Source organism: Bubalus kerabau, chromosome 6, assembly GCF_029407905.1.
Source record: "Bubalus kerabau isolate K-KA32 ecotype Philippines breed swamp buffalo chromosome 6, PCC_UOA_SB_1v2, whole genome shotgun sequence".
In the NCBI taxonomy this organism is placed as follows: domain Eukaryota; kingdom Metazoa; phylum Chordata; class Mammalia; order Artiodactyla; family Bovidae; genus Bubalus; species Bubalus kerabau.
Window position 1 is genome coordinate 54,792,759 of NC_073629.1, and position 18,933 is coordinate 54,811,691.

The 18,933-nt window shown below is 39.0% G+C and overlaps 1 protein-coding gene across 1 annotated transcript in view; it reads left to right on the plus strand.

Moving 5' to 3' along the window:
* Positions 1-3,715, plus strand: part of LOC129655161 (guanylate-binding protein 6-like) — a 36,256-nt gene extending 32,541 nt beyond the window's left edge. Inside the window, exon 11 of the mRNA XM_055585239.1 lies at positions 73-3,715. Within this exon, the coding sequence (XP_055441214.1) occupies positions 73-297 (225 nt within the window). The 3' untranslated portion in view covers positions 298-3,715. The remainder of the gene's footprint in view (positions 1-72) is intronic.
* The last annotated feature ends 15,218 nt before the right edge of the window (positions 3,716-18,933 follow it).

The following is an 18,933-nucleotide window of genomic DNA, read 5'->3' on the forward strand; positions in this document are numbered from 1 at the left end:
TGTAATCCTTGAGAAAAAAGGGAATTTAAAATTTTTTACTCTTCTTCTCACTCTTTTTTTTTTTTTTTTTAGGCACAGGAAGCTCTGCTTAAAGAAGGATTTGGACAGAAATCTGAGAATATGAGTGCAGAGATAAATCATTTGAGAAATATGATTGATAATACTAATGATGGTAATGCTTCCTGGATTTCACTAGTCTTGGACAGATTTGGCAAAGAGATTGCTTCAGTATTGTGTGTTCCAGGCAAACTTCTTGGTCGTATTGTGGAAGGTGTGAGCTTGCTATTTAAAAAGTAGATCTCCTTTTAAAGAAATTAAAGATATATAATATATGTATATGCTCTGGCCTATGTTTGGTGTGAATGCTTTTCACTTTCATTTAGCAAGGCTTTAAATATAAAAAGTGGTTACTAAAAATATCAATGCCTGACCCACATTAGACAGAATAAATGCCTAGACATTTTGATACAGCATCTCCACTTTTAAGAAATATATGTGTGCAAAATCACACACACACACACACACAACATATACACATATATACACATATATAGCTTCCTTCTAGCTCAGACGGTAAAGAATTTGCTCTCAATGCAGGAAACCCAGGTTCAATCCCTGGGTCAGGAAGATTCTCTGGAGAAGGGCATGGCAACCCACTCCAGTATTCTTGCCTGGAAAATCCCATGGACAGAGGGGCCTGGCGGCCTATAGTCCATGGGGTCTCAGAGCTGGAGATGATCGAGCGACTCACACCACTACTGCTTTATACACACATATATACAAGAGGTCCATTGAGGCATCTCTTTTAATGGCAAAAGACTGAAAACTACTTAAGTGTCTATCTATATAGTTGGTATTAATAATATATATTTTGCATGTACATATACTGGAATACTATGCAGCCAGTAAATAAATCAACAATGGAAGTCTATCCGCATAAATAGGCTATGCTATGCTAAGTCACTTCAGTCGTGTCCGACTCTGTGTGACCCCATAGACTGCAGCCCACCAGGCTCCCCCGTCCCTGGGATTCTCCAGGCAAGAACACTGGAGTGGGTTGCCATTTCCTTCTCCAATGCATGAAAGTGAAAAGTGAAAGTGAAGTCCCTCAGTCGTATCCGACCCTCAATGACCCCATGGACTGCAGCCTAACAGGCTCCTCCGTCCATGGGATTTTCCAAGCAAGAGTACTGGAGTGGGGTGCCATTGCCTTCTCTGCCACATATAGAAAAAGCTTAAAGATATATTGTAGAATTAAAAAAACTGAGGTAGAAAACAGTTTGCATTATCTGTTCACCATAAAAACTGCAGTTATTATGTGCACTCATTTATATGGACACATGGAGCGTCTCTTGAAAAACTGATATCATTGATTTCTTCTGGGGAGGGACAGCTTGGTGTTAAGGGTGTTTAAAAAAAACACGTGTTTTTCATTATATCGTTGTCATTTCTCAAATAACAAAGAAAGCATAAAGTATAATACTAAAAATGATAATAAATGGAATTTGAAATTGACTGTTAGATGATAAAATTGTTCATTGTTTCTAGAAATATTAGCCTGTTCAATGAGTTGGAGCAAAACACTAGAAGGCGTCAAATCTGCATCCTAGTTTTGTTTTCCTCTTGGTTTGGTTTTTAATCCCTTACATTTGCTTCAAGTATAAGGTATAAACTTTCCTGTTACCCCTTGATATCTCAGCTAGAGGAAGCATTAGTGGTAGTGGTTTAGTCACCAAGTTGTGTCCGACTCTTTGCCTTTACTTCCCGTGAAGTACACTTGTAAGATGCTGGAAGAAAATTACTAAACATTAGGAATATTCCTGGTGAGAGGAATCCCATCTTGCTTGAAAGTTCACTGGTGGCTCTCTGCTGCAGGCAAGAGTAGAAGGAGGGATGTACCATGAAGAAATGGATGTCCTGACAGTACTGGGGCTGATAGACGCTGATACATGGAGGCCAGGTGTTGGCATTTAAACATCAAAAGTCAAGTACGCACAATGATAGTGGTGAGAATCAGGGTTTGTCTTAGCTCAGGCTCTATAATAAATTAACACAGACTGGATGGCTTAGACTACAAATGCTTATGTCTCCCAGTTACGGAGGCTGTAAGTCCAAAAGTGTGTATCAGCACTGCTGGGTTGTTTGTAAGTGTCCTCTTGCAGCTTCACAGATGACAACTTTCCTATTGTGTTCTCACAGTTTTGGAAGAGTGAGAGAAGGAATACCTCATATTTCTTTGTTATGAGGGCGTTAATCAGACTCATAAAGGCCCCACACTCATTACCAAATAATTTCCTCCCCAAAGCCCCACTTCCAAGTACATTGGGACATTGGGAGTTAGGGTTTCTACAAATGAATTTTGGAGAACACAAGCATTCAGTCCATAACATGGTTGGAGTGGAAGCCAGCGGGAGCTGGCCAGAGAAAATTCTGAATATGGCAAATAGAACAGGATGACTGTAGAGTCAAAATGGATGTGGAAGAAGCAATCAAATGGAATCAAGGATGTATATCAGGAGGCTGAGAAGTAGCCTCGAAGAAAAGAAAGTCTATAGCCTTGATCTAAACCAATTTCAGATAATGAACTTATCACCTGGAGAGGAAAGCAGGATCTCAAGAGAAATGACCCTGCAACTCTAGAACAAGGTTATATTATAATGATTTTCCCATTCCCCTTCTAGGGGACCTCTGGAAATTTACTTGGTACCTGTGTGCTGGAGAATGGGAATGCCTGCATGTTCTGAGGACTCTTGGAATCAGGATCCAAATTTGCAGTGATACCCAGATCCTGAAAAGAATTTACAGTGTCCCTGTTAAAGTAGAGGCACATGGGATCTGGTAATAAATCCAGTCCTGGCCCAGGTGCAATGCAAGAAATTTTGTCTAGTGTTTGTTTTCAAATGAAAGTAAAGTTCATCCGAGGACAGAAACCATGACCTACTTTTCTGCGCATCTTCATGGGTATGTTTAGGCACAGAGTATACTGCATAAGACTCTGCTGGAAACACAAAATGCTGACACATGCATGATGGTTATCAATTGCCAGAGTTCCATGAACACTCCAAAGGCCTGAAGGAATGATAATTTGGATTTCACACACTAGATTAAGATCTCTAAGTTGATTTAAATGCTAGCAGAATAAAAAAAACTTTTCTGGCACAGTCTCCTCCTCTGTGACCTCCTCTGTGTATCACAATCTCTGTGCCTCTGCAAGGACGTTAACACATCTCCACTGGAGATTTTAAATGACTTTATCAATTATAACTGTGACTTCAAGTGTTCAGAAGGAAGAATGACTTTGCCTTTTAAGGAAGAAACTGTTTAGTAAAGAGTATGTGGCCAATAAATGATAGGGTTTAGTGGAAAAGCAAATTATTCTATAGAAAACCTGTATATCTTTTCCCATTGAGAACTTGAATTAAGCAGATGTTATAGTCCCTTAGACCAGAGACATCCCGAATTGAAGAACATAAAGAAGTCTTGACGTTTTTAGATTTGACATATAAGTGACATTATAGAGTACGTGTCTTTCTTAGTCTGACATCTCACTTAGTATAATGTGCTTAAGGTCCATCTGTATTGCCGCAAATGGCAGAATATCCTCTTTCCTCATGGCTGAATAACATTCTGTTGTGTATATGTATCACTTCTTTTTTGTTCATTCATCTATTGATTGGTGTTTAGGTTGTTTTTATATCTTGGCTGTTGTGATTAATTGTGCAATAAACATGAGAGTACAGATATCTCTGTGAAATACTGTTTTCATTTCCTTTCAATAAAAAATAACCAATACAGTATACTAACGCATATATATGGAATTTAGAAAAGATGGTAATGACAACCCTGTATGCGAGACAGCAAAAGAGATACAGATGTATAGAACAATCTTTTGGACTCTGTGGGAGAGGGAGGGGTGGATGATTTGGGAGAATGGCATTAAAATATGTATAATATCATATAAGAAACGAATCACCAATCCAGGTTCGATGCAGGATACAGGAAGCTTGGGGCTGGTACACTGGGATGACCCAGAGGGATGGTATGGGGAGGGAAGTGGGAGGGGGGTTCAGGATGGGGAACACGTGTACACCTGTGGCAGATTCATGTTGATGTATGGCAAAACCAAAACAATATTGTAAAGTAAAACAAACAAACAAAAAAACCAACTTGTATTGATCATTTAAAAAAGAGAAAAAAACTTTCAAAAGTAGTTAACAATTTATTCATACACCTGTTCTAATACTTATTAAGGAATATTTAGTTCTAATTATTTACACTGTTTGCTAAATTCTTATGCCCTACCTGCTATTGTTCTGGATTATCTGAAGAGAGAAAAGTAAAAATATTGTTTTCATGCAGATTACACCCTGTATGGACCTTACATAATATTATGGCAATATTTAGGTAGTAATAAATGTTGTGTATGTGTGTATATATATATATAACCTGGATAGTGATTAAGACTCAAAGTAGAAACCAAATACTCATTCTTTAAGTGTGATTTCAATCTAGTCTTTCTTGTCTGGGCATATAATTGTGCATTATATGCACAATTGAATCCTAAGGACCAAATAAGATAACATCAAAGCATAATAAAACCCAGAATACATGATGATTGAAAGAATGAGTAAATAGATGAATGGTTGGCTGAATAAATAAGTGTAACATTTCTTTATCATTTCAAGGGATAATCAATATCCATTACTGACCATTACCCATAGTCAAAATAGTAAAGGTGTTTGCTGAGAATGTTGTGTTTTTCCATCTGATGGAAAGAACATAAAGACAAGATCTCAAGTAGAAGGATTATGTTAATGGATTGATGCAAAGGTCTTGATAGGAAAAATGTGCAAGCTCTCTCACAGAGCAAGGTTTGAGCTTTATAGCTCTGAACTGTTAACTCTGGAGTCCCAGAGTGAGGCTAAGACAAAGGTTTCTGACCTTAGGTGGATATTCAAAGTGATTTTCCATCTCAGGTCTGAGTGATGGAACATTTAACATAGCTAAAATGAGCTCATGAGTCTTTTCCAGCTCTTTTTAAAATAATAAAATCTCTTTATCTCTCTAACAGCAGCGTCTGGAGAAATTATCGTTGCTGGTCTTGGACTATTTGCTCTAAGGTCTGTTCTGTTCCTTTCCTGCTGCTCTCCACTGCTGTGGAAATTTCAGCTCAGCACTACACACATTCCTCCATCCCCCTGCCTGCCTAGTACTAGCTCCAGACAAGATATGAGGCACTGGATGAAAAGTGTGAGTGAGGAGGAAGGGACAGTTTGAGGTCTCTGCATCCTGTGTTCCTCAGGTAGTGTCTGGGAGGAGGTACATCTCTGTTGCTCCAACTCCCTCAACAGAGGCCTGTGAGGCATCACTTTCTGCTTGAGGCCCAGGCCTCTGGACTTCAGTATCAGCATGTTTATCAGTTTCAGCATTAGTATCAGTCTCTTGTTTCTGAAGCCTAGGATGTTGTTTCTTACTGCAATTACTTAGCCCCCAGGGTTATTGCATGAGCCCCTGTCTTTGATCTCTGTTCCTGTGTCACTTGTACAAATTTATTATGTTTAAACAAACTGAAGTGGTTTCTGTTTCTATGACTGACTGCAACTGGTATATCAGCTCTACAATGTTTTTCCTAGTATCTCTTTCCTTGGAAAGGTGCCTTCCCTACTCAGCATTGTTATTTGAATGGAATTCTTTTACTTCAGCAATATGATCCTGTTCCCCTGACCACTTTTTATGCCCAGTAGTCTCATGTTGCACTGAATATGGTGCTCACTCTTGGCCCAGTTGACTGATGCAGGGACTGATTCCAGTCCCTGATCAAATGCAAATTAATGAATTCCTTTCTGATATATTTGCACTAGGAGAGGTCCCAATGTCTCTCTGTCCCTGCTGACTGTCCACTAATACATAAAATGCAGAAGCTATCAAGTTCTATTTTCCTTCCACTTAAAATATTAAATTTTTTTTCATTGTCGTGAAATATATACAACATAATGTTTGCATTTTATCTATGTTTAGAGTACAATTCAGTGGAATTAAGTATATGAACATAGTTGTTGCAAGCTTCATTGCTGTCTCTTAGTCTTTTTCATTTTTCTAAACTGAAACTTTGTATCTAATAAACAAGTCTCCATTTCCTTCTCACCAATTTCCTGGTAATCACTAGTAAACTTTCTATGAACTTTACTCTGAATACCTCATATAAATGGTGTTATACAATATTTTATGTGATAGGTTTATTTCACTTAGCATAATGTTTTCAGGTTTATGTATGTTGTAATGTGTCAGAATTTCCTTCCTTTTTAAGGCTAAATATTATTCCATGGCAAAAATATACTGCTTTTTATTTTTATTTAAAAATTAAAAAAAATTTATACAATTTTAAGGTTACAATTAATTTACAGTTATTACAAATTAATGGCTATATTCTCTGGGTTGTAGCTTATTTTACATCCAATATTTTGTACCTTCCCTGCCCCCACCCTTCTATTGTCCCTCCCACAGTAACCACCAGTTTGTTCTCTATGTCTGTGTCTGCTTCTCTCGTTATATTCACTAGCTTGTTGTATTTTTTAGACTTCACATGTCACTGATATCATGTAGTATATTTCTCTGGTTTATTTTATTTAGCATAATGTCATCCAGTTCCATCCATGTTGCTGCAAATAGAAAATTTCATTCCTTTTTATAACTGAGTAGTAGTCCATGGTGCATATACACCGTATCTTCGTTATCCATTCACATCTGTTAATGGACACCCAGGTTGCTTCCATACTTGGGCCATTGCAAATAATGTTCCTATGAACACTGGGATGCATGCATCTTTTCAAATTAGTGTTTCTTCTCTCACTCTTTTTTTTTTTTTTTTAATATATTTCTGGGAGTAGAATTGCTGAGTCATATGATAGCTCTACTTTTAGATTTTTGAGTCACCTCCATACTCTTCCACTATGGCTGCACTGATTTATATTTCCACCAAGAGTGTACCCAGGATTCCCCCTTTCTCTACATTGTCTACAGCATTGGTTACTTGTGTTCTTTTTGATGATAACCATTCTGACCAGTGTGAGGTGATAGGTAACACATTTTATTTACCCATTCATAAAGTTGGTGGATAATTGGGTTGTTTCTGCTTTTTGGTTACACAATCTTCTCAAGTTCACATGTAACATTCACCAAGATAGATGGAAAAATGACAGACTTTATTTTCTTGGCTTCCAAAATCACTGCAGATGGTGACTGCAGCCATGAAATTAAAAGATGTTTCTCCTGGGAAGAAAAGCTATGACAAACCTAGACAGAATATTAAAAAGCAGAGACATTACTTTGCCAACATAAATTCATGTAGTCAAAGCTATGGTTTTTCCAGTAGTCATTTATGGATGTGAGAATTGGACCATAGAGAAAGCTGAGTGCCAAACAGTTGATGCTTTTGAACAGTGGTGTTGGAGAAGATTCTTGAGAGTCCCTTGGATGGCAAGGAGATCCAACCAGTCAATCCTAAAGGAAATCAGTCCTGAATATTCATTGGAAGAAATGATACTGAAGCTGAAGCTCCATTACTTTGACCACCTGATGGGAAGAGCGGACTTACTGGAAAAGACCCCGATGCTGGGAAAGGTAGGAGAAGAAGGGGACAACGGAGGATGAGATGGTTGGATGGCATCACTGACTCGAGGGACATGAGTTTGAGCAAACTCTGGGAGATGGTGAAGGACAGGGAGAGTTGGACATGACTGAGTGACTGAACAACAATGACAACAAGACCACATTATGGATGGTAAAACACACCTTAACAATTTAAAAGAATAGAAATGTTACAACGCATGTCTCAGATCATGGTGGAATTAAACTAGAAACTAATATCAGAAAGATATCTGGAAAGTCCTAAAATAGCTGGATACTAAACAATGCACCTCTACATTATATATAAGTCAAACAAGTCTCAATGGAAATTTTAAAATGTATGAATTGAAATGAAAATACAACTTATCAAAACTGGTGAAATATAGTGAAAGTTGAAAGAGACTTGTAAGTTTTTTCTTTTGCCATGATGTGTAATCTTATGAAGACTATAGACTAACAGCTGTCTGGATGTTTTAAAAACTCATCTGAGTGGATAAATTATCTTCTTTGTTGCAATTAGTCTTATCAGCCTCTGGTAGTTGCATTTGAGGTTCCTACATTTCTCAAAAGTCCCAGAGAGGAAAGAAGCCTAAACCTTGAGTGATTGTATAGCATTTAAGGGCTAGAATGGGAAGGGGAAAGTCTGACATGGGTGGATTGGGGGTTGAATGCAGGAAGGGGAACACTGATAGAGCTCAGAATAGAGGTCTCCTAGATGAAAGGGAACATATTAGTACATTAGGTCTTGGAAGAGCCAGTACCCTTTCCATTTGGCTTTTTAACAGCCAGAATGAAAGTGTTGCATGGGCTAGAAATAGGAACCAGAAGTCCCTTATCTAAAAATCTGAATTATTGGGGAGAGTCCTTCAAATCCATCTAATGCTAAATTACATTGGGGACTCGTGCAGAGGAGCATGGAGAGATCTACCTCTACTTATCATAGCATTCTATGATGGGGTTCTACACCACATAGATGTCAATATCAGTGGAATTTCTTGTCTACAATGAGGTGAAATTCTGTCCACTAACTGGCTTAAGTCCTCTGCAAAATAGGTACGAGGTTGAAGAGGACAGAGAAGATTAGGGAAATCGGGCAAAGCCATTAGAGGAAGCAGGTGTGAAGGAAGTGAATAGACTTGTGAAAGAAGTCCTTCAGGGTCTCAGTGACGTTTAACACCTCAATTCACAAAGTTATTGGGGTAGCTGATCTAAGAAGAAAACTGTATTGACACTGAAGGGATCTTATAAAGATATTGAGAGTCTGGCAGGCAAATTGTGAAGCAAATTGTCAAAGCCCACTACTGGCAGTTTGGTAATTTTGAAGGGGCCAGAAAAAGAAACAGTGTTAAGAGTGAAATGTGTCACTCCAATATCTATGATATTGTGATTGAGTGCCAATCACATGATTGTGAAATGTGATTGTGAAATAATCACAAGATTGGATGCCATTCAACTCACAAGGGTAACATCATCTGGTGAATTTAGTGGGAATTAAGGGCATGGAATGTCTGCTTTCTCAGAGCTGAGTTAGTATTTATCCTGTGAAGAGGGTTTTGGGTTCTTTTCTTTCCATCTGAAGGCTGGACATTCCCAAACCCAATAGAGTTTTTTTTTTTTTTTTTGCAATACCAGCAAGCATCCTGGTCGGCGCAGGCCCGTATTATGGGGTTTTGTCGTCATTTAACTTTTCCTAATTGCTTTAATAAATAAAGTCATAGGATTTGATTATGCATTTTCTGTTTTTTAAGAACTGTTGCCCTCATAGTGCTAGGCTAATGTCTGAAGTTCAGACATCTCAGTATTTTAACAATAGCCATTTTTTGAGGGAGTAGTGTCATGAAGCTTGAGTCTTAGGTCATTCAGAAAGCTGTGACTATAGCAAAGGCTGCTTGGTAACTGAGTTCAAGTCCCGAATGCTCTTTCTAAGTAATGTCTAATTGCTGATGATAATTTGTCAAGGTTTCTCCTTTAGTTGTTTTCAAGTTTGAATACATGACCAATCAATTTTAACAGGATAAAACTCAGAATGTCTTCTAATGATTTTTCTTTGACTTTTTTACCCCCTGACTGGACTCTGCAGTGGTTTGAGATCTCTTAAAGGAGATCAGTCCTGGGTGTTCATTGGAAGGACTGATGCTAAAGATGAAACTCCAATACTTTGGCCACCTCATGTGAAGAGTTGACTCATTGGAAAAGTCCCTGATACTGGGAAGGATTGGGGGCAGGAGGAGAAGGGGACAACAGAAGATGAGATGGCTGGATGGCATCACCGACTCGATGGTTTGGGTGAACTCCGGGAGTTGGTGATGCACAGGGAGGCCTGGCGTGCTGTGATTCATGGGGTTGCAAAGAGTTGGACATGACTGAGCGACTGAACTGAACTGAAGTGAACTGAAGGTTTTCCAAGATAGTAGTTCCTTTAGCTTTCCAAACCTAAAGAAAGGCATATCCACAAACAAGTGGATAAGTTGATATAAGTTGGAGGATCTCAGAGAGTAAGCACCCAACAACTCCTGAATTGTTAAATAAATTTCTCTCTTTCCTTTGGGGACTTGGTGGATTTTAGTTGTGAAATTCGATCTAAGACCAAGGTTTAAATGTTACTTTCTATTTTCGGTTTTGATTTGAGTAAGTTGTAGGGGTGTCTTGAGCATCATCTACAGATGGTGGAGACTCAATACTTTTACCTTGGAGGTTAACTGAAAGGCAGAAGAGCATTTTAAGTGCAGAAGGAAAAGGGACAGTGGAGAGGGGAATATGGAGACACTGGAGAATGGAGTGTAGACCATAGTGTTTTGGGAAGGCCAAGAAGGATCTCAAGGTCTGAATGAAAGATCTTGGAATCTTTTTATTACTGGGATTCTCTAAGTTAAAAGTAGTCAGCAGGGATTCAAGATAGGGGTGTGAACTGAGAAGCTCTCATGCTTTAGATCATTGATGTCTGAAATTCTAATACAGTTTCAAGATTATACACAGACTGTTAAGAATAAAAAATTTGTCCTTACTGTGCTATCATCTGAAGCACTGAGATAGGAGTTGAACTCAGTAACTGATCTCTAATCAAGTCAGGAATGAAGAAAAAAATTTAACAGGTGTACAACTGAAGTCCAAGGTGAAAGTTCTGCAGAGCACAATGGTGAATCTGATGCAGCAATAGACTGTAATAGAAATAGTATACTAACACTTCTTAAAATGGCAAGGAAGTCTTTATTCAAGATTTTTGCAAAAGCGGTCAAAGCTGTTGCAATAGAGAAGAAATATTGAGCTCTGATACAAATATGGTAAAGTCAGTTGGGAATATATAGCTGACAAGCAGAGTTAGAGGGTCAAGGGATAAAAAATTACTGAAGGTGGCACAGTGGTAAAGACTCTGCCTGCCAATAAAGGATACGAAGGGGATGTGGGTTTGATCCCTGGAGTAGGAAATGTCAAACCCACTTCAGTGTTCTTGCCTGGGAAATTCCATGAACAGAGAAGCCTGGTGGGCTACAGTCCACGGGGTCACAAAGAGTTAGACACGACTCAGCACGAAGACAGGTAGGTAAGGATAAGGAAATTCTTGCTAAACTGGCTTAATAGGACTGCTAAAGACAGACCAACAGCTTAGATATTGAGTCTTAGTAAGTTCAGGTGGTGTAATAAAAACACTATAGAGCAGGTGGCTTAAACAACAGAAATTACTTTGTAATAGTTCTAGAGACTGGGAAGTACAGGATCAATATGCTAGTGGATCTTGCATCTGGTGGTTTGTAGACAACTGTTTTCTTATTGTATTTTCATGTGGCAGAGAGCAGAGAGAGATCCTATGTTTCATTATCTTTTTATTAGGACTGAAATCCATTCATGAAGGTTCTTCTTTATGATCTAATTACTTTCAAAAAGCCCATTTCCAAATACTATCACATTGGGAATTTTGGCTTTAACATATGAATTTTGGGGGAGCACAAACATGATGTCCATAGCATTCCATCACTGGCCCCACCAAATGCATGTCCTTTACATGTGCAGAATACATTCACTTTATCCCAACAGGCTCAAAATTAAAATTCTTAGTACATTCCAGTAACAGCTCTAAAATGTAATGACCAAAGTCTCACATAAGTATCTTCTATATCAGATATGGATGAGGCTTGCAGTAGGAATCATCCTGAGGCAAAATTCTCCAGCTGTGAACCCGTGAACCCAGACAAGTTGCATGCTTCCAAGATACAATGGTGAAGCATGGACAAATAGCATAAGGATGGATATACAATCCATCACCACAGGGGAAAATAGGAGAGAAAGGTGGAAGGTGTGAGGGTCCTAAGCAAGTCTAAATTCCTAGCAAGGCAAGCTCTACTAGATCTTAAGGCAGGACAATAATACTCTTTTTTTTCAATGCACTGCCTTCTATATTTATTGGGGCAGAATTCTGCCCCCTGGGCTCACTGAGTCATTAGCCCCACAGTTCTGCCTGGTGGGGGTTGTGTGGGTGAGGCTCTCCCTGGCAGGGGTCATGTGCCTGTGGCTCTGTGGGGTGAAGGTCATATGCCACAGATTCTCTGCTGGGCATTTTCCTCACCCCTTGAAATCAACATAAAGGCATTTTGTACTCCTAAACCACATGTCCATGAACTCTGTGCCTGAGGTGGAAGTGGCAGCCCTGATGATCTCTGAATTGTATTTGGGGTTCTTCTTCCCTTGTCTTGAAGAAGAGTACTTATTAGCTGACGAAGAGCTCTATGGTCCAGTTCTCTTGAATCTAAGAAGTCCAACAGTCTATCTTCATTTCATCCCACTTTGTCTGTTTCCTGTAGTTCCAGCTGGCAGTGTTTCTGTGGGTATAGTCCCATCTCTATACTTGCCTTGTGTTGAGATGGCTGATTAAATTCATGCCTCACGCCACACTGATTTTCTTATCAAATGGTTCTGCCACCACAACTTGACTATGCTCTTTTGAGTGTACTTCCTTATTTTTTATAATGTGGTCAGCCTGAGTGAGAGTTTTCAAAATCTTTACATTCTGGTTCCTCTTTCCTTAACATTTACAACTTCATTATTTTCTGTCTTCTCACATTTTAGTATAAAGCAGTTAGAAGGAATCAAGCTTCTCTCTCAACACTTAGAAATCTCAACTAAATTTCTAGTTTCATCTATTTTCTACCAAATAGTAGAACATGAAGAAATTGGGGCAGGTTCTTTGTCACTTTACAAAAAGAATTATCTTTCCTTCAGTTTAAAAAAACACATTCCTCATTTCCATCTGAGTTCTCACCAGAATCACCTTTACATGATTCTCTTCATGGCAGTATTGGCTTCTTCTTGCATCTACTTCAAAACTCTTTCAGCCTCTACCCCTTACCTAGTTCCAAATCTGCTTCCACATTTTAAGGTGTTTGTTGAACTTTAGCACCTCAGTTGTTGATATCAAATTCTGTCTTGGAAGGATACAGACATTTAGTCCATAACATCAAGAGTGAGTGATGAGGAATTTAATCATAAATCAAGGATGGGGGAATCTCAGTAAACTAACTTAGCAGGATTCTTACTAAAGTTGGGCTAGGAAAGGACAAGGATTAAAGTCAAGTTCTCCTTGACGGGAAAAGTGAACTCCGAGAAAGCCTCAAGAGGGTATCTTTGTCTTTGGGAGGAGCTATATGGCTAAGAAGCAGATCAGACCCAAAGGAAGAGAAATTGATTGAGGTAGGGAAACATCATAAAAAGTGATTCAGGGTGAAGAATAGGTTGGTAATGGAGGGAATAGAACAAGATGTCTAACTGATATGGAATCAAAAGTAGTAGCCGGGGAAAGAGAAATGGGACAGAGGCCATATTTGAAGATACAAGGTCAGAGAATTTCCCAGAACTTTAAAAATCATCCATGTGCAACTGCAAGGTTAAATCCAAGTGGAAAAAATGGTAAATATACACCTGAGAAATCAGAATGAAATTATGGCATGCAAATGAGACTATCTGAAGAATATTTATAGAAGAAGAACATATTTAGTTCACAGCAAGACAGAGTGAAAGCTGACTTCTCAGCAGCATCAGTGGAAACGAAAAGAAAGTGCAAGGTAAAGAAAAAGATAGTTGTTAACCTAGATATATGCAGGAAAAAGCATTCAAAAATGGGTACAAAATTCATATATGGTGGAGAGTTTACCATGAGCACATCAACTCTAATTGAAATTCTAAATATTTCACTTTAAGCGGGAGTAAAAAGATCCAAGAGACAGGAAGTCTGGAGTGCAAAAGCAAATGAAAATCTAAGACAGCAGTAGAATGTGAAACAATCAATAAATGACTGATTGCATGAAACAATTATAATAATATATGCTCGGACTAAAAAATGAGAAGATAGAATTAACATTAAATAGTTCAGGAAGATTGGGGCTACAGATCAAGTGTTCTAAAGTCTTTGAATTATTCTGGAGGAGAGTAAAGGTGAATAATTTTGAGTGTGATGATTTAAGCATGAATGTTTTTCACTATGTCACAATCAGATAAAGAACAGAGAAGGCTTTTAATTTCTGTACTGTGAAACATAAAAGTGACTTACACATATCAGTAATTCAGAAAATAAAAGACTGAAAAATCGGAGAAATTAGAAAATGTCTTAAAAACTTGATGAACAAACTTGGCTTAATGTTTAATTGTAGAACCTTCACCCTGAAACATAATACTCATTCTTTTAAAACAGATTTGGAGCCTTCACATGAAGCTTACATATACTAAACCACAAAGGAAGCTTTGTAATGTCTTAGGTCAGTTTCCTCAGAAGCAGAGACTGAGAGCTATAGTTTTATACAAATGGCTCACTGAGCGAGTGCTTTCAGTAGAAGGGGACTGAGAGAAGGGGGAGAGGAAAAGAATATAAAAATAAAAAAGGTTACAATCTCAGGTGGAAAGTGGCTTCAAGCTGGTCCCATGTGACCACTTTAGCACAACCAGCACCAGAGTTGGTTCCTCCTTGCAGCAAAGGGTTGGATATCAATATCCCACAGCAGGCATTGGCTGTGGGCCATTCATTTTGGGCAGAGAAGCTCCCATTTATTCCAGGGAAAGTTTGCAGAGTAGATGATTAACCAAGCCAGTTACAAGCAAACATGTCCTTAGACATTGTCAAATGTCACCTGGGGGCCAAATCAGCACCATCGGGAGCTACCAAGCTGGAATAACTGAAACCATCTCTATGCAAACACATCCCAGTCTCATAACTGGTGCTCCTGGGCTTGACCAGTCTTCAGGGTTGAAGAAAAGTATGGAGGAAGGAGCCACTTAACAATGTCTACAGAAGATGTCTTCTTTCCCTAAAATTGCCTGATTTGGTGTAGAAAATAAAAGTAATAGGATTCAGTTAGCAAATTCAGGCTGTACTTCCTCAGATTTCTGCTTTTTGTTGCTTATTAATGCTTAATTATTATTAAGCATTATGTATTTATTATATATTTATTTATTAAACATTATTATTTATTAAGCATTTTATGCTATTAATGCTTAATTAATGCTAATTTCTGCTTTTTGTTGCTTATTAATGGGTCTGGAAGATCCCCTGGAGGAGGGCATGGTAACACACTTCAGTATTCTTGCCTGGAGAATCCTCTGGACAGAGGAGCCTGGCAGGTTACAGTTCATGGGGTTGCAAAGAGTCAGACATGATTGAAGTGACTGGGCACACAGATAGGCAAAACTGATACCAGGTCATGCCACCAATCTTAAAAATAGACCGGTCTGGGGCTTCCTAGAATTAAAAGCAAGACTTAAAACGCTAAGTGCCATATACTTGCTCTTGAAAAAATAACAATGAAAGGTGCTGTAACTCTTTGATGCAGTTGCTGATGAAAAATTAATCTGTTGATCTATGGAAGAAATCAGAAATTTTATTTGAGTCAGATTTGAGGATTATAACGAGAAGAGAATCTCAGAAAACTCAAAGAACTGTTCCACCTGTTAGAAGTCAAGTCAGTGATAAAAGATTTTGAGGACAGATGCTGTACATTATGGAGAAGGCAATGGCAACCCACTCCAGTACTCTTGCCTGGAAAATCCCATGGATGGAGGAGCCTGGTAGGCTGTAGTCCATGGTTTCGCAAAGAGTCGGACACGACTGAGTGGCTTCACTTTCACTTTTCACTTTCATGCACTGGAGAAGGGAATGGCAAACCACTCCAGTGTTCTTGCCTGGAGAATCCCAGGGACAGGGGAGCCTGGTGGGCTGCCGTCTATGGGGTCGCACAGAGTCAGACACGACTGAAGTGACTTAGCAGCAGCAGCAGCAGCTGTACATTAAATGGCATGTTATTGGTTGTTCACATAATCTAGAATGAAGAGTCATCATGGCCCTTTATGAGATCAGGAAGGAATGTTATCTTTTAAGGCGTTGTCTTGGTGCCAGGGGAATGTTGCTGTTTATGGCTGAGCAGGTATTTCTGCCCATGGTAGAAGTTTTGCTGATACATAATGCAGATACACAGTGCACCATAGGAGGGAGACAGGAGGGCAAAGGGCACAGAAAATTTATATGATTAAATTTTTCTTCTCTTGCCATAAAATATGAATTTTATTTCACATTATGTTTCTCCCCTTACTCCCACCAAATGGCACATGGCTGCAGTCATGACTTTTTTCTTCTTCTAGCTTGAATGAGATATAATTGACATATAACATAGCTTAAGGTGAGGGCTCCCCAGCAGTGCTAGTGGTAAAGAATCAGCCTGCCAATGCAGGAGACATGAGACGTGGGTTCGAGCCCTGGGTAGAGATGATACCCTGGAGGAGGGCATGACAGCCCATTCCAGTGTTCTTGCCTGGAGAATCCCATGGACAGAGGAGCCTGGTGGGCTATAGTCTATGGTGTTGCAAAGACTTGGACATGACTTAAGCGACAGCACACACACACATAGTTTAAGGTGAACAGTAGTTAGGTTTTAAAATGATCCAGCATAATGCTTTTCCAGCCAGCCAGTGTCTTACATCACTTGAGGCCACTTGAAATGGCATTTCTTTTAAACAGAATCCAGACTGAAACTGAAATCGATGAAGAGCTCCTTTTATAACAGACTCAATTCTAGGAAATCAGCAGCTCTTCTGTATGAGGAAAAGAAGAGCCTGATTTTGAAAATCTAAATCTGTAGCAGAATGTGAAAACTGGTCAGACAATTAAATCTGTGTTCCCAAAGTGCTTCTGCAGATTCTCCTTAGAGACCACACTCTTCCTCCAGGCGACAGCTGGACTGTATTAACATATTATTTCTAAAACAAGATGCTGGGTTGGCCATCTTTTCTGGAGTTAAATAGAAGATGAGTAAAATTTCATTTCAGTTAAATAACATCTCTTTATCCTCCATCAGTTTAGGAAATTATTTTAATAATTCTTCCTTAACCAATACTATATTTTGTGAACAAGATTTATAGAATACATTTCTTAAAAGATATTTTATCTTGCAATAATTTTCCATGGAACTCTTTCTGGAGTTCTCCCGTGGAAGCTGGGAGATAACTCCAAAGGTATTTTTCTTCAGTAATAATAATAAATTAGCATAATAAAATAATATTAAAATAAGTTATTATAAACATTAAAATATGATAAATAGTAATAAAATAACAATAAAAATATTGATTTAAAGACTAAAAGAGTTAGCTAGCCTTATATTCTACATCTCTAAAATCATATTTTTATTTTATAGCCTCATGGAACAAAATAAAAACCAAAACAAAAGAGTGAGGCAAAAAGAGAAGGCAGGCAGGATGCTGTGATCCAGTTGATGAGGAAAAAAAATTTTTTTCTCTGGACTTGGGTCAGTGCTCGACCCTCATTGTCAGTATCTGTGTCTCAGTAAGTTCAGGGTCACTATCCTAACCCAGTTAAATTTCAACTCTAGAAGTTATAAGTTTAAGACTCTTTAAAAATCTATCTCTGATATTGTTGGGTATACTTTTAGTGGTTTTACAGAATTTTCAACTGTAAACACTATGATTGATTCTATTTTATGAGATGAGCTCATGGCAATCCAGGTAGAAATCCTACTTTTCTACCTGCTCTTGCATCCAGGTGATTAGAAGTATATGTACCTTACTGGTGGGTCTATGCCAGAGAACTTTGAGCCTGTTCTCCACCAGTCACTCTTATCCATCTTACTATCTGGGAAAGATTGAAGGCAGGAGAAGAAGGGGACGATAGAGGATGAGATGGTTGGATGGCATCACCAACTTGATGGACGTGTTTGAGCAAGCTCTGGTAGTTTGTGATGGACAGGGAAGCCTGGCGTGCTGTAGTCCACGGGGTCGCAAAGAGCTGGACATGACAGACAGACTGAACTGAACTGATCTGGATATCAGCTGATGTGGCAGCAGTCAACCTTTGAATTTCCACATATTTGTGATGTCTTAGTGGGTACCAAACAGCAGAATGGAAGGAACCTGAAATTCTGAATGACTCTCTGGAACCTAGAGTGGTGGGACTGTAATATGTCTTCTAAGTTATAGAACCACCCTCCCAAACCATCTCTATCTCCAGTGTCCTCACTTTATTCTCTCTTTCTGTCATCAGAGAGAGGGAGCTCAAACATGACTCAGCATTCCTAGTAACCTTCAAAGTCTCTGCCTGGGGAATACAGTCTATGAACCAAGTCTTTCAACTTTATTCTCAGTGAGTCTGTTACACTGGTTACATGGACCTGATTACTTAGGGGCTGATTAGCTCCTACTTTTATACATCTGCTCACTGCCTTCATTTGCTTTAAAATCTATTTCTTCCAGTTACCTTTTTAAAAAGACTGAATCACTTTTTAAGATCCAACAGAAATGATACCTCCTCAGTGAAGCTATGTATGAAAAGTGAAAGTGCTAGTCACTCAGTTGGGTTTAATTCTGTGACCCCATGGACTGTACCCCGCCAGGCTCCTCTGTCCATGGAATTCTTCAGGCAAGAATACTGGAATGGGTAGCCTTTCCCTTATCCAGGGGATCTTCCCCACCCAGGGATCCAACCCAGGTCTGCTGCATTGCAGGCGGATTCTTTACCAGCTGAGCCACCAGGGAAGCCCAATTAATAACAAGGGCGCTTTTAAAAGAGAGAGACAGGGGAAAAAAAAAAAAAAGATTCACAGCAAAAAATTAAAACCCAAAATCCCTCTATTGCCTTACCAAAATTATCCCTGAGAAACAATCACATCGGCTGCTCTGTTCCCACTGTGGAGTAAGGGCACAGAAGACAACTGTGGAGGAGGGAGCTGCCTGGATTTTGCCCACATTCTGAGTCTCTAGCCTCGGTTAAGAAAGAAAAAAACCTGTAGCAATTAACCGTAGGATACTGCATGTGTCCTTTCG